Genomic DNA, 15,897 nt, shown 5'->3' on the forward strand with positions numbered 1-15,897 from the left:
GTCCTACAGTGATATTTGGTTACTGTATTCACTCTGTAATCTGTACGAATTGAAGATGGGAAGAAACATTAAAGATCACACGGTTTAAGTGTATGATATGAAATGTAAATTTTTGCCCCTTTTTTGAGCAGTAAGTAACATATACATGATATTGTTTGCCATCAAGTGTGCACCAGGCAGTGGTTGCTAATGGCTAAGGTGCACGAGACTTGCGATAGTTCTACAATAACCGGTCGTCTTCTTTATCCGAGAGACCAGTGAGTATGTGGAGTTTATAAGATAGATACATCATATATTTGATTGAATCTTATATACAAAGATCATGGCAATCAAAACTAATTTTTTTAGATTATCATAACAGAATGGAGTTTACGACTGTGTCTAGCCGACCGTGACTCACGGCTTATTTTGTTATGGTAAGATCCTCTGCCGTAACTCACGGTTTTCTCCATCCTCCTGCTGGGAGATGGCCGTCAGGGATGGCTGGTGATGTAATTGCTACTCCTCGGGTCCTGCTGACCATGGGGTTGTGGCTGGAGGCACAATGCAAAGCCAGTAGGAGTTGTTTGTTCTTGTTGATGACGCTGTTATGTTGATTTATTGACTTCAGTTGAGGAAGAAAAGTTTTAGCAAAGCATCGAGATTACCGTCAGTTTTAATCTGAACTTTGAAGGAACTGTGATTTTTGTGTCCAGATTCAGCTTCTTTGGTTTGAGTTTTTTTTTTTTTGTAACCAAAGTTAATCAGCCTGACCTGATTAACTCAATTTCCTCTATAGCTACTTGACTTTCCAAAATATAATGCTAAACATTTATAGGAAGTGGAATCCAAGAATAAAGTGGCACAAATGAAATTACCATACATATTTGTTACAAAACTGCATCCTTATTAGTTTGTTGTGTGAGAGGAGAACGATTCACCCAATTGAACCCATATCTTCCCTGTCATTAAACTTAAACATTGAACTTTTTTCAGAAATGTGTTGATTTCCTTGATATTGCCCTGAAAGTACAACAGAATGACTAAAATTTTAGTATAATCCCAAGGGAGAATAGTTTAGTAAGGGTGTTGAGTTATGAAGGCTAGTTTAGGTTAACTTTAACAAAGGGTCCCTAAGTCAAGTTATACTAGGTTAGTTAACTTAGATTGAAGAAGTCAAACTAGGCTAAGATCGATGGAAACAAATTGCATTTAGTTTTGTACATAAGATGGTCAGAACCATAGAACTTTATCGTAGATGAATGAAAATTGAAAGTGTGATACATTTTGAATACTCACACTAAACAATTTAGTGGATTTAGAGATATTTGAGTACTAATGGCAGTGAAATAACCAAAGTATCCAGTTCCTGGTTAAGTTTATAAACTTGATGCAAGATTTTCAAGTTATGAGTTACCACACATATATATTGTTTAATCACATTTCTATACCTTTGAATAGGACAGTGCAAAGGGTGCTATCATTTTTCAATGTGAGTCTGGTTTGGGCTGTTAGGTTACGTTTGAGCTCTGCTAGCCTGCTTAGAAAGGTTTGACAAAGAAACTTAGTAAGTTAACTTATGGGAACAAAGGGAAGTAAGCCAAGATTGTGGAAATTGATTGCTTCCAGTGAAGTACATTTATAACACTCGACAAGACAACTAGACAGCCATTTAATTTATAGGATAAAGACTGAAATTCTATGTATTTTTAAAATTGGGCAGAGAAGTTTAGTAAAACTAAGCCTAGACTGATTGAAACTGATTGCTCACAATAATGTAAAATATTTTCAGTGGACCAGACAGCCAAACTGGGTGATATATTAGAAAGAGCTATGATACAATTTTATCATTTTAATGCAATGTAGATATTCTAAATAAACACTGATTGAAGAACTGGATAGAATTGGAAAGTGTTGGGTTAATTGTTCTGCTCATTTGTTTGTAATTTTATAGTTAATGGGCACCACCTCTCTCTCTAATTGTAAAGTTTATAATAGTATTGTACCCTGTGGAGGATGCAACAGAATTATTTTTTTCTATGATGGTAAATAAGACAATAATGAAGGAGACTCTGAAGAATGAAGACCAAGGAAAATGGGGAGTTGATGTAAAAATAAGTGAAACTTTTAGAAATCAACAAAAGTTTTGAAAATGTTATTTGAAAAATGTTAGTCATATTAACATAAAGCTTTATTGTTTTGAGGGCTTATGTACACACAAACGTTTTCGGTACAAAGACTACTTTCAGCACTAATTCTTCACCATGTTAACAGCATGCAACAGATGACACTTATACTGTTCATAGATTATCAGTTAAGATATTGAATATTGTCGTAAATCAGGCCTGCTGTTATAAGTTAGATGAGACTTTTGTAGGTTCTTTTGACTTCTAGAATTGTTTCACCCATTTCATGTTAATCACATTTTCCCAAAATTTCAGTCTTCCCTGCCCTTGATTTGCTTTTTGACGAGTCCCAAATTTATGCATACATCACCTTGACTAGGGCCTTAAACTCACAGGGGTCCTACCAATCCTGATATTATCATAGTGTTTATGAATGTAAATGATTTTTTAGAGTATGAGGGGACCACAAAAATTGCTTTGATTCAAGGCACCCCATAAGCCTATAATATCATATTGCTTTTGATATTTTACAGTTCGATTTATTATGGTACTTGGGTCAAGGACTTCACTAAACGTACATCCAGGCATGTTATTATTAAAGGTAAAAAAATAATGATCTCAGACATACCCCTTTTTATTCTGAATGTAGTATTTTTAATTGAAAAAAGACATATATATATATATATATATATATATATATATATATATATATATATATATATATATATATATTTGAATACATACATAGGTGATTTTGTTGCTCATTAATACAAATTTTATTGCATACACATAGTTTGCAGGAATATATTTCAAGTTTATATTTCTGGCTTAACATGATATCATATACTTGTTATTTAAGGGTTGTGTATTCTATTAAGAACACAATAAAAGTAGCAGAATAAGATCTGGAGCAGTTTTGTTTATCCCTGAATAATGAATAAGGTTGTGGTGGGAAGGGCTCTCTAGATCAGGAAAAATGTTGGTTAGGTACTCTAGAATGAGATATTTGACAAACCAGTACTCAGTTCCATATATCAATGATATTACAGCCTCATTGAAGGTGATTTTTGCTTGTGCACCCATCAGTAGGAGTTTGGTAACACCTACATGCAGTTCCAAAGCTCATTTGCAATTGCAGGAAAGGATGAGCTCCTTTGGAGTGAGTTCTTCATTGAGATTGTACTCCAATCAAAGATCCTTGTTTAGCTTACTTTTCCCTCAAGTTGTAACCACAAACATGTGGAAGCTGGTAATGCCTTTATATGAGTTTATATATGATCATGACATAGGGGAGATAGAATCTACCTCCTTATTCCCTGCATGTCATAGAAGGCTACTTAAGGGGGCAGGAGCAAGGAGCTGGAAACCCTCCCCTTCTTGTATTGAATTATCTAAAAGAGGAAACATGTATGAAGATAATGCATGGCAGGAAACAGCAATTAAGTATGAAAAATAAATGTATACATTTTAGCATCATTCTTAAAACATTCTTGGACCTATCTGAAGGGGCTTCTTCAGACTCAGGATTGTGCTATTTCCAGTAGCAGGGAAATGATGGACCCTTGGATGGAGAAATTCTTTGACAAACTTGTACTTCCATACATATACATATCAACTTATACTCATATACATACACATACACAGACAAATACATATAAACACATGTACATATTCATAATTGCTTACCTTCAATCCATTCCTGGCACTTCCCTGCCCCACATGAAACAGTATTGCTGCCCCCTGCTTCAGTGAAGTAGCACCAGGAAAACAGACAAAAAAAAGACCACATTCGTTCACACTCGGTCTCTAGCTGTTATGTGTAATGCACTAAAACATGTAATTCACTGAAACCACAGCTCCCTATCCACATCCAGGCCCCACAGACCTTTCTATGGTTTACCCCAGATGTTTCACATGCCCTGGTTCAGTCCATTGACAGCATGTCCACCCCATTATATCACATTGTTCCAATTCGCTCTATTCCTTGCACGCCACTCACCCTCCTGTTTGTTCAGGCCCCAATCACTCAAAATCTTTTTCACTCCATTCTTCCACCTCCAATTTGGTCTCCCACTTCTCCTTGTTCCCTTCAACTTTGACACTTATATCCTCTTTGTCAACTTTTCCTCACTCATTCTCTCCATGTGTCCAAACCATTTCAACACACCCTCTTCTGCTCTCTCATCCACATTCTATTATGTATATATATATATAATAGATTTTTTTTTTTTTTTTGCCGCTGTCTCCTGCGTTTGCGAGGTAGCGCAAGGAAACAGACGAAAGAAATGGCCCAACCCACCCCCATACACATGTATATACATACGTCCACACACGCAAATATACATACCTACACAGCTTTCCATGGTTTACCCCAGACGCTTCACATGCCCTGATTCAATCCACTGACAGCACGTCAACCCCGGTACACCACATCGATCCAATTCACTCTATTCCTTGCCCTCCTTTCACCCTCCTGCATGTTCAGGCCCCGATCACACAAAATCTTTTTCACTCCATCTTTCCACCTCCAATTTGGTCTCCCACTTCTCCTCGTTCCCTCCACCTCTGACACATATATCCTCTTGGTCAATCTTTCCTCACTCATTCTCTCCATGTGCCCAAACCATTTCAAAACACCCTCTTCTGCTCTCTCAACCACGCTCTTTTTATAGAATAATAGAATATATATATATATATATATATATATATATATATATATATATATATATATATATATTTATATATATGTATTCTTTTTTCTTTTAAACTATTCCCCATTTCCCGCGTTAGCGAGGTAGCGTAAAGAACAGAGGACTGGGCCTTTTTTGGAATATCCTCACCTGGCCCCCTCTGTTCCTTCTTTTGGAAAATTAAAAAAAAGACGAGAGGGGAGGATTTCCAGCCCCCCGCTCCCTTCCCTTTTAGTCGCCTTCTACGACACGCAGGGAATATGTGGGAAGTATTCTTAATCCCCTAACCCCAGGGATAATATATATATATATATATATATATATATATATATATATATATATATATATATATATATATATATGAGAAGAGAGAGGCATTTGGACGATTTTTGCAGGGAAAAATGCAATTGAGTGGGAGATGTATAAAGAAAGAGACAGGTCAAGAGAAAGGTGCAAGAGTAGAAAAAGAGGGCAAATGAGAGTTGGGGTGAGAGAGTATCATTAAATTTTAGGGAGAATAAAAAGATGTTCTGGAAGGAGGTAAATAAAGTGCGTAAGACAGGGGAGCAAATGGGAACTTCAGTGAAGGGCGCAAATGGGGAGGTGATAACAAGTAGTGGTGATGTGAGAAGGAGATGGAGTGAGTATTTTGAAGGTTTGTTGAATGTGTTTGATGATAGAGTGGCAGATATAGGGTGTTTTGGTCGAGGTGGTGTGCAAAGTGAGAGGGTTAGGGAAAATGATTTGGTAAACAGAGAAGAGGTAGTAAAAGCTTTGCGGAAGATGAAAGCCGGCAAGGCAGCAGGTTTGGATGGTATTGCAGTGGAATTTATTAAAAAAGGGGGTGACTGTATTATTGACGGGTTGGTAAGGTTTTTTAATGTATGTATGACTCATGGTGAGGTGCCTGAGGATTGGCGGAATGCGTGCATAGTGCCATTGTACAAAGGCAAAGGGGATAAGAGTGAGTGCTCAAATTACAGAGGTATAAGTTTGTTGAGTATTCCTGGTAAATTATATGGGAGGGTATTGATTGAGAGGGTGAAGGCATGTACAGAGCATCAGACTGGGGAAGAGCAGTGTGGTTTCAGAAGTGGTAGAGGATGTGTGGATCAGGTGTTTGCTTTGAAGAATGTATGTGAGAAATACTTAGAAAAGCAAATGGATTTGTATGTAGCATTTATGGATCTGGAGAAGGCATATGATAGAGTTGATAGAGATGCTCTGTGGAAGGTATTAAGAATATATGGTGTGGGAGGCAAGTTGTTAGAAGCAGTGAAAAGTTTTTATCGAGGATGTAAGGCATGTGTACGTGTAGGAAGAGAGGAAAGTGATTGGTTCTCAGTGAATGTAGGTTTGCGGCAGGGGTGTGTGATGTCTCCATGGTTGTTTAATTTGTTTAAGGATGGGGTTGTTAGGGAGGTGAATGCAAGAGTTTTGGAAAGAGGGGCAAGTATGAAGTCTGTTGGGGATGAGAGAGCTTGGGAAGTGAGTCAGTTGTTGTTCACTGATGATACAGCGCTGGTGGCTGATTCATGTGAGAAACTGCAGAAGCTGGTGACTGAGTTTGGTAAAGTGTGTGAAGGAAGAAAGTTAAGAGTAAATGTGAATAAGAGCAAGGTTATTAGGTACAGTAGGGTTGAGGGTCAAGTCAATTGGGAGGTAAGTTTGAATGGAGAAAAACTGGAGGAAGTAAAGTGTTTTAGATATCTGGGAGTGGATCTGGCAGCGGATGGAACCATGGAAGCGGAAGTGGATCATAGGGTGGGGGATGGGGCGAAAATTCTGGGAGCCTTGAAGAATGTGTGGAAGTCGAGAACATTATCTCGGAAAGCAAAAATGGGTATTTTTGAAGGAATAGTGGTTCCAACAATGTTGTATGGTTGCGAGGCGTGGGCTATGGATAGAGTTGTGCGCAGGAGGGTGGATGTGCTGGAAATGAGATGTTTGAGGACAATGTGTGGTGTGCGGTGGTTTGATCGAGTAAGTAACATAAGGGTAAGAGAGATGTTTGGAAATAAAAAGAGCGTGATTGAGAGAGCAGAAGAGGGTGTTTTGAAATGGTTTGGGCACATGGAGAGAATGAGTGAGGAAAGATTGACCAAGAGGATATATGTGTCGGAGGTGGAGGGAACGAGGAGAAGTGGGAGACCAAATTTTAGGTGGAAAGATGGAGTGAAAAAGATTTTGTGTGATCAGGGCCTGAACATGCAGGAGGGTGAAAGGAGGGCAAGGAATAGAGTGAATTGGATCGATGTGGTATACCGGGGTTGACGTGCTGTCAGTGGATTGAATCAGGGCATGTGAAGCGTCTGGGGTAAACCATGGAAAGCTGTGTAGGTATGTATATTTGCGTGTGTGGACGTATGTATATACATGTGTATGGGGGTGGGTTGGGCCATTTCTTTCGTCTGTTTCCTTGCGCTACCTCGCAAACGCGGGAGACAGCGACAAAGCAAAAAAAAAAAAAAAAGAAATATATATATATATATATATATATATATATATATATATATATATATAGATAGATAGATAGATAGACATAGATAGATAGAGTTGTGCAGAGTAGGGTGGATGTGCTGGAAATGAGATGTTTGAGGACAATATGTGGTGTGAGGTGGTTTGATCGAGTAAGTGATAATAGGGTAAGAGAGATGTGTGGTAATAAAAAGAGTGTGGTCGAGAGAGCAGAAGAGGGTGTTTTGAAATAGTTTGGTCGCGTGGAGAGAATGAGTGAGGAAAGATTGACAAGAGGATACATGTGTCAGAGATGGAGGGAACGAGGAGAAGTGGGAGACCAAATTGGAAGTGGAAAGATGGAGTGGAAAAGATTTTGAGTGATTGGGGCCTGAACATGCAGGAGGGTGAAAGGCATGCAAGGAATAGAGTGAATTGGAACGATGTGGTATACCGGGGTCGACGTGCTGTCAATGGATTGAACCAGGGCATGTGAAGCATCTGGGGTAAACCATGGAAAGCTCTGTGGGGCGTGGATGTGGAAAGGGAGCTGTGGTTTCGGTGAATTACACATGACAGCTAGACTGAGTGTGAACGAATGTGGTTTTTTGTCCTTTCGTAGTGCTACCTTACGGGGGGAGGGGTGATGCTTTTTCAGGTGTGGTGGGGTGGCAACGGGAATGTATAAAGGCAGCAAGTATGAATTGTGTGCATGTGTATATATGTATATGTCTGTGTATGTACATATATGTATATGTTAAAATGTATAGGTATGTATATGTGAGTGTGTGGACACGTATGTATATACATGTGTATGTAGGGGGTGGGCCATTCTTTCGTCTGTTTCCTTGCACTACCTCGCTAACACTGGATTCAGCGACAAAGTATGATAATGAAAAACAGATATATTTTATTTATTATACTTGATTGCCATTTCCCACATAAGTGAGGTAGCCCCAGGAAACAGACGAAGAATGGCCCATCCACTCACATGCACATAAATATACGTAAGCACCCATACACACACACATACTTTCATATACATATACATATCAACATATACACATATACATACACGTGTTCATATTCATCCATGCTTACCTTTATTCATTCCCGGCGCTACTTAACACCACAAGAACGTCATCGCTACCCCCTGCTTCAGTGAGGTAGCGCCAGGAAAACAGGCAAAAAAAGGCCACATTCGTTCACACTCAGTCTCTAGCTGACATGTGTAATGCACCGAAACCACAGCTCCCTTTCGACATCCAGGCCCCACAGACCTTTCCATGATGTACCCCACATGTTTCACATTCCCTGGTTCAGTCCATTCACTCTATTCCATGCATGCCTTTCACCTTTCTGCATGTTCAGGCCCTCATTGCTCAGGATCTTTTTTCCTTCATCTTTCCCTCTCCAGTTTAATCTCCCAGATCTCCTTGTTCCCTCTACTTTTGACACATATATCCTCTTTGTAAAACTTTCTTGACTCAATTTTTCCATGTTTCCAAACCATTTCAACACATCCTCCTCTGCTCATTCAATCACGCTTTTTATTATCACACATCATTTTTACCCTTTCATTACTTACTTGATCACACCACCTCACACCACATACTGTCCTCAAACATTTCATTTCCAAAATATCCATTCATTTCTATACAACCCTATCTATAGCCCATGCATTACAACCATATGATATTGTTGGATCTAATATACCTTCAAACATACCTGTTTTTGCCCTCTGAGATAATGTTCTCTCTTTCCACACATTTGTTCCCTCTACTTTTGACACATATATCCTCTTTGTAAAACTTTCTTGACTCAATCTTTCCATGTTTCCAAACCATTTCAACACATCCTCCTCTGCTCATTCAATCACGCTTTTTATTATCACACATCATTTTTACCCTTTCATTACTTACTTGATCACACCACCTCACACCACATACTGTCCTCAAACATTTCATTTCCAAAATATCCATTCATTTCTATACAACCCTATCTATAGCCCATGCATTACAACCATATGATATTGTTGGATCTAATATACCTTCAAACATACCCGTTTTTGCCCTCTGAGATAATGTTCTCTCTTTCCACACATTCTTCATTGCTCCCAGAACCTTAACCCCCCCTCCCCTACCCTATGATTCACCTCTGCTTCTATGGTTCCATTTGCTGCCAAGTCCACTCCCAGATATCTAAAACATTTCACTTTCTCCAGTTTTTCCCCATTCAAACTTACATCCCATTTGACTTGTCCCTCAACCCTGCTGAACCCAATAAACTTGCTTTTATTCACATTTACTCTCAATTTTCTCCTTTCTCACACTTTTCCAAACTCAGTCACCGACTTCTGCAGTTTCTTACTCGAATCAGCCACAAGTGCTGTATCATCGGCGAACAACAACTGACTCACTTTCCAGGCCTTCCCATCCCCTACAGACTGCATACATGCCCCTCTCTCCAAGAGTCTTGCATTTACCTCCCTCACCACCTCATCCAGAAATAGATTGAACAACCATGGTGACATCATACACCCCAGCCACAGACTGACATTCACTGGGAACCAGTCACTCTCCTCTCTTCCTACTAGTACACACACCTTACAACTTTGATAAAAACTTCTCACTACTTCTAGGAACTTACCTCCCTCACCTTAAATTCTTAGTACCTTCCTCATGGCATCCCTGTCAACCCTATCATATGCCTTTTCCAGATCCATAAATGATGCACAAATCCATCTGTTTTTGAAGTATTTCTCACTCATTCTTCAAAGCAAATACCAGATCCACACATCCTCTACTTCTCTTGCCTCCACAGATGTTCCCATTTGTTCTCATCTTCCACGCATTACTTACCTCCTTCCAGAACATCTTTTTATCCTCCCTAAAGTTTAATGATACTCTCTCACCCCAACTCTCCTTTGCTCTTTATTTCAACCCCTGCACCTTTATCTTGACCTCCTGCTGCTTTCTTTTATAGATTCCCAATAATTTGTACTCTTACCCTTAAGTACTGCTCAAATGCCTCTTTTCCCTTTCACTAGCAATTTTACTTCTTCATCACACCACTCATCATTACCTTTTCTAATTCGCCCACCTCCCACCTTTCGCATGCCACATGCATCTCTTGCACATGCCATCACTGCTTCCCCAATTCCCTCCTACTCCTCATCTACTCCCCTCACTTCATTTGCTCTCACCTTTTGCCATCGTACACTCAATCTCTCCTGGTATTTCTTCTCACAAGTTTCCTTTCCAAGCTTAATGACTCTCACCACTCTTTTCTCCTCAACATATTTTTCTTTTCTTTGAAAACCTCTACAAATCTTCACCCTCGCCTCCACAAAATGATGATCAGATATCCCGCTAGCTGCCCCTCTCAACATATGTACACCCAAAAGTTTCTCTTTTACATGCCTATCAAAGGGGATAAGAGTGAGTGCTCAAATTACAGAGGTATAAGTTTGTTGAGTATTCCTGGTAAATTATATGGGAGGGTATTGATTGAGAGGGTGAAGGCATGTACAGAGCATCAGATTGGGGAAGAGCAGTGTGGTTTCAGAAGTGGTAGAGGATGTGTGGATCAGGTGTTTGCTTTGAAGAATGTATGTGAGAAATACTTAGAAAAGCAAATGGATTTGTATGTAGCATTTATGGATCTGGAGAAGGCATATGATAGAGTTGATAGAGATGCTCTGTGGAAGGTATTAAGAATATATGGTGTGGGAGGCAAGTTGTTAGAAGCAGTGAAAAGTTTTTATCGAGGATGTAAGGCATGTGTACGTGCAGGAAGAGAGGAAAGTGATTGGTTCTCAGTAAATGTAGGTTTGCGGCAGGGGTGTGTGATGTCTCCATGGTTGTTTAATTTGTTTATGGATGGGGTTGTTAGGGAGGTGAATGCAAGAGTTTTGGAAAGAGGGGCAAGTATGAAGTCTGTTGTGGATGAGAGAGCTTGGGAAGTGAGTCAGTTGTTGTTCGCTGATGATACAGCACTGGTGGCTGATTCATGTGAGAAACTGCAGAAGCTGGTGACTGAGTTTGGTAAAGTGTGTGAAGGAAGAAAGTTAAGAGTAAATGTGAATAAAAGCAAGGTTATTAGGTACAGTAGGGTTGAGGGTCAAGTCAATTGGGAGGTAAGTTTGAATGGAGAAAAACTGGAGGAAGTAAAGTGTTTTAGATATCTGGGAGTGGATCTGGCAGCAGATGGAACCATGGAAGCGGAAGTGAATCATAGGGTGGGGGAGGGGGCGAAAATCCTGGGAGCATTGAAGAATGTGTGGAAGTCGAGAACATTATCTCGGAAAGCAAAAATGGGTATGTTTGAAGGAATAGTGGTTCCAACAATGTTGTATGGTTGCGATGCATGGGCTATGGATAGAGTTGTGCGCAGGAGGGTGGATGTGCTGGAAATGAGATGTTTGAGGACAATGTGTGGTGTGAGGTGGTTTGATCAAGTAAGTAATGTAAGGGTAAGAGAGATGTGTGGAAATAAAAAGAGCGTGGTTGAGAAAGCAGAAGAGGGTGTTTTGAAATGATTTGGGCACATGGAGAGAATGAGTGAGGAAAGATTGACCAAGAGGATATATGTGTCAGAGGTGGAGGGAACGAGGAGAAGTGGGAGACCAAATTGGAGGTGGAAAGATGGAGTGAAAAAGATTTTGAGTGATTGGGGCCTAAACATGCAGGAGGGTGAAAGGCAAGCAAGGAATAGAGTGAATTGGATCGATGTGGTATACCGGGGTTGACGTGCTGTCAGTGGATTGGATCAGGGCATATGAAGCGTCTGGGGTAAACCATGGTAAGCTGTGTGGGGCCTGGATGTGGAAAGGGAGCTGTGGTTTTGGGCATTATTGCATGACAGCTGGAGACTGAGTGTGAACGAATGGGGCCTTTGTTATCTTTTCCTAGCGCTACCTCGCACACATGAGGGGGGAGGGGGATGGTATTCCATGTGTGGCGAGGTGGCGATGGGAATGAATAAAGGCAGGCAGTGTGAATTGTGTGCATGGGTATATATGTATGTGTCTGTGTGTGTATATATATGTGTACATTGAGATGTATAGGTGTGTATGTTTGCATGTGTGGACGTGTGTGTATATACATGTGTATGAGGGTGGGTTGGGCCATTTCTTTCTTCTGTTTCCTTGCGCTCCCTCGCAAATGCGGGAGACAGTGGCAAAAAAAAAAAAAAAATCAATTAATACATAATCTGATAATGCCTGTTGACCATCTCTCCAGGTGTTCCCAACACTGTTTTTTTTTTCCCAATCTCTTTTCAGCACACAACTCCACAAGCTCTCCACCATTTCCATTCATAACATTGAATACCCCATGTGCACCAATTATACTCTTAGCTGCTACAACACTTTGCATTAAATCACCCATCACTAATACCCAGTCTTGTACACCAAAAATTCAGGCACTCACTCAGCTGCTCTCAAAACACTTGCTTCTCATGAACTTTCTTCTCATGGTCATGTGCATATGCACCAAAATCACCCATCTCTTGCTATCCACTTAAGATTTTACCCACATCAATCTAGAATTTACTTCCTTACACTCAAACACTTTTCCACTACTCCTGCTTCACAAGTAGTGCTATTCTTTCCTCATCTCTTGTCCTCTCACCAACCCCAGACTTTACTCCTCAGACATTTCCAAACCATTCTTCCCCTTTACCCTTAAGCTTTGTTTCACCCAGAGCCAGAACATCAAGGTTTCTTTCCTCAAACATACTACCTCTCACTCCTCTCTTTTCATCTTAGTTACATCCACACACATTCAGATGCCCCAATCTAAGCCTTTGAGGAGGATGAGCACTCATCATGTGGCTCCTTCTTCTGTTTCCTATTTTAGAAATCAAGATACAAGAAGAGAAAAAATCTAGGTTTTCTGGCACTCTTCTTACACCTTCATCTAATGGCACCTTAGTCTGAACATAATAGATCTACCTTGTGTGGCTTTAGGGTTCCTCTCCTGGAAGAACTGGTTTCCAGGGTTCATCCAATTAATTTTTGAGGTTATTTTTGCCATGGGGTTAGTTCTTATCAAAATTTTTTTTCTCTAACCCTCCTCCTTCATGTGGGTATGCTTTCATGCTTGCCAGACAGATTTTGCAGTGAGAAATATAGGTTCTGAAGGTTGCAATCCCTTTTGTCTGCAAGAATGTGTCCAGCAAGCAGATTTTCAGGCTTTTTTACCCTCCTCTGACTTCCTGTTTGTGGACCTGTGGTGGCTACCTTGGGTTGGCACCCATGAAGTATAGAATATGAGCTTCCAGTAGTTGTTGTGAGGTAGATTGTTACATTGCTTATTGGCTAGTAGGGCCCTGATTTATGAACATTAGCTGCAGGCACCTTGGCTATTCAGAAAGAGTAAGTGAAGGCTTTGTTGCCTTTTCATTTGTTTTTGGGGTTGTAGGGGGTACAAGCATTTCCAGGAAATCTCTTATGATTATGGGACATTGTCGAGGAGAGAGTTTTTCAATTTTCAAAATCTACAAATTTTTGTCTTGTGAAACAAATATCTTAATCAAATTACTGTTTTTGCTTTTAAGCCTTCTCTGGGTACTGTGCCCAGAATTCCCCCAAGGTTGAATCTTGCCTCAAGAGGTTTCATTGTATTATAAAAATAATCAGCTCACAGTTGGGTAGTCTTTGATGACTGCCATTAATGGTGCATGTATTTATTTTCATTCATGGTATATGTTTTTTAGCACTTATACCATTTAATTTTCACAGGGAAAACCAAGCTTGGCTGTTACTTGTAAATGGGAAGCCGTCATCATGAACTAGCTTACTTTGCCACGATGGAATCTGTTGTTTTCACTACAGGGGAATGTTTTTCATCATGGAATGATGTTCTGCGGAGGAAGAAGCAGTATGAAGATAATTTTAATGTGCATCTTTGGATTCGGGATTCACGGACTGTTGAGGCTGCCAAAAAGAGAGCACCCCAAAAGGCAGAAAAAGTCAATGCAGCTGTTAAGTACTTCACTGCAACACTGTGTTGCCGTTCTGGTGGACGAAAGTTTAAATCAACCAGCAATGGTCAAAGGAAATCCAGGTAAAAATCAATTTAGTTCATTCTTTGAGTACTCCAAGAGTAGTAATTGTTATGTTAGTAATTTCATACTGTTAGGAATGTAAACTGTGATTTCATGTTTGCTTTTCAGGATTTATTACAACTGGTATATCTATGAAAAGAACATATCCCTACCAGTATACAATGAGTGATGAACTTTGTAGAAAAATTGCTCCACTAATGCATTTTTTTTTCTTGTCACCATATCATGCACATTGGGAAGAGTGCACCTATAAACTGTTGGAACATAAGATGGTGAAAATTGTAAAGAAAAAGAAAAGGGGAAGGGTGGTCAGAAGTGAGAGATTGGAAATGATGAGTTAGATTGGTTACATGAGGTGAGAAAGAAATTAGATATAATTGATAATTGAATTAGTGAATTAGTTGTGGGGAATATTTTTGAATTTTACCAATTCTCTCAGACAAACGTGAAAATACTGTTTTGGATACCAGATTCATGTCATCATTTCTAAGTTAGCAAGAAGTTTTGATGAGTATATATACATTTATATCTTTATCTGTTGCTATTGAGGTGCATCAAGTGCTTATTGTCACTTAGTTCACTCATACACATCTTGAACCCTGTTTCATAGATATACACATAAACCCTTAAATGCTAGCAGAAGGAAAGAAGGTTTCTCAATTGTTTAGACACAAAACAGGGTCCTCAAATTTATTGTTCCCATTATAAGAAAAATTGAAAGAAATCCATGTAAAAGTAATGGGATACTTACAAAAAAGTGAGCTAACATAACCAATATGGCTGCAGCATGTTGCTGAAGTGCTCCTGACAATCGATGGTAGAAAAGGTATGAATGGGATGGAGGAGAGTTGGGGTGAGCACTAGATGAAAATTTGTTAATGACCCTTATCACTATCTGTGAAAGAAATACATGTAAGTATAAAGGATAAGCAGAAACTAGAGAGCAGACATGACTTGTATGGCCTTGAAATAGCATGAAAGATAATGCATAATTCTCCTCATATACTTAATGACATGTGTGCTTTTTATGGTTAGTAATTGCACATGTACCAATGGAAGTTCAGCAAAGGAAGAGGGAAGAATATAAGATGTGTAAGCTGAATGTTAAACTGATAGAGGAAGCAAAGAAAGAGTAGATGAAGATTTTGGAAGAAAGTAGAGCAAAAAGTATAGTGAAAATAAGAAATTGTACTGGAAATAGGTGAAAAAGGAAAGAGGTGGATTAAGATTAGAAATATTAATGTGAGAAATGAGGAAGGAGAGTTGCTCAATCAAAAGGAGAAACAGAAAGGAAGATGGAAAGAGTATTTTGAAGAACTGATGAATGCGGTAGAAGGTGAGGCAGCCATTGTTACATTCATGGGTATGGAGGATGGAAGGAAGAGGATACAAGTGCAAAGGCCTTGAGCAAAAAGGGAGGTAAGAAGAGCGATAATGAGTCTGAAGGTAGGAAAGACACCTGGAGTGGATGTGATTATAGTTGAAATGCTGAAGTATGGAGGAGAAACTGTGATAGAGTGGATGCATCTGGTATGTAATTTGGCATGGAAACAGAAGGTTGTGCCTGAGGATTA

General features: G+C 39.6%; 1 protein-coding gene across 1 annotated transcript in view; it reads left to right on the forward strand.

The window, feature by feature from the left end:
- The first annotated feature begins 429 nt into the window (after positions 1–429).
- LOC139754600 (delta(3,5)-Delta(2,4)-dienoyl-CoA isomerase, mitochondrial-like) overlaps positions 430–15,897 on the forward strand; it is a 132,768-nt gene continuing 117,300 nt past the window's right edge. The window contains exons 1-3 of the mRNA XM_071672023.1: positions 430–555; positions 2,639–2,706; positions 13,998–14,322. Of these exons, the coding sequence (XP_071528124.1) occupies positions 14,027–14,322 (296 nt within the window). The 5' untranslated portion in view covers positions 430–555; positions 2,639–2,706; positions 13,998–14,026. The remainder of the gene's footprint in view (positions 556–2,638; positions 2,707–13,997; positions 14,323–15,897) is intronic.

The sequence above is a fragment of the Panulirus ornatus genome, chromosome 17 (assembly GCF_036320965.1).
Source record: "Panulirus ornatus isolate Po-2019 chromosome 17, ASM3632096v1, whole genome shotgun sequence".
In the NCBI taxonomy this organism is placed as follows: Eukaryota; Metazoa; Arthropoda; class Malacostraca; order Decapoda; family Palinuridae; genus Panulirus; species Panulirus ornatus.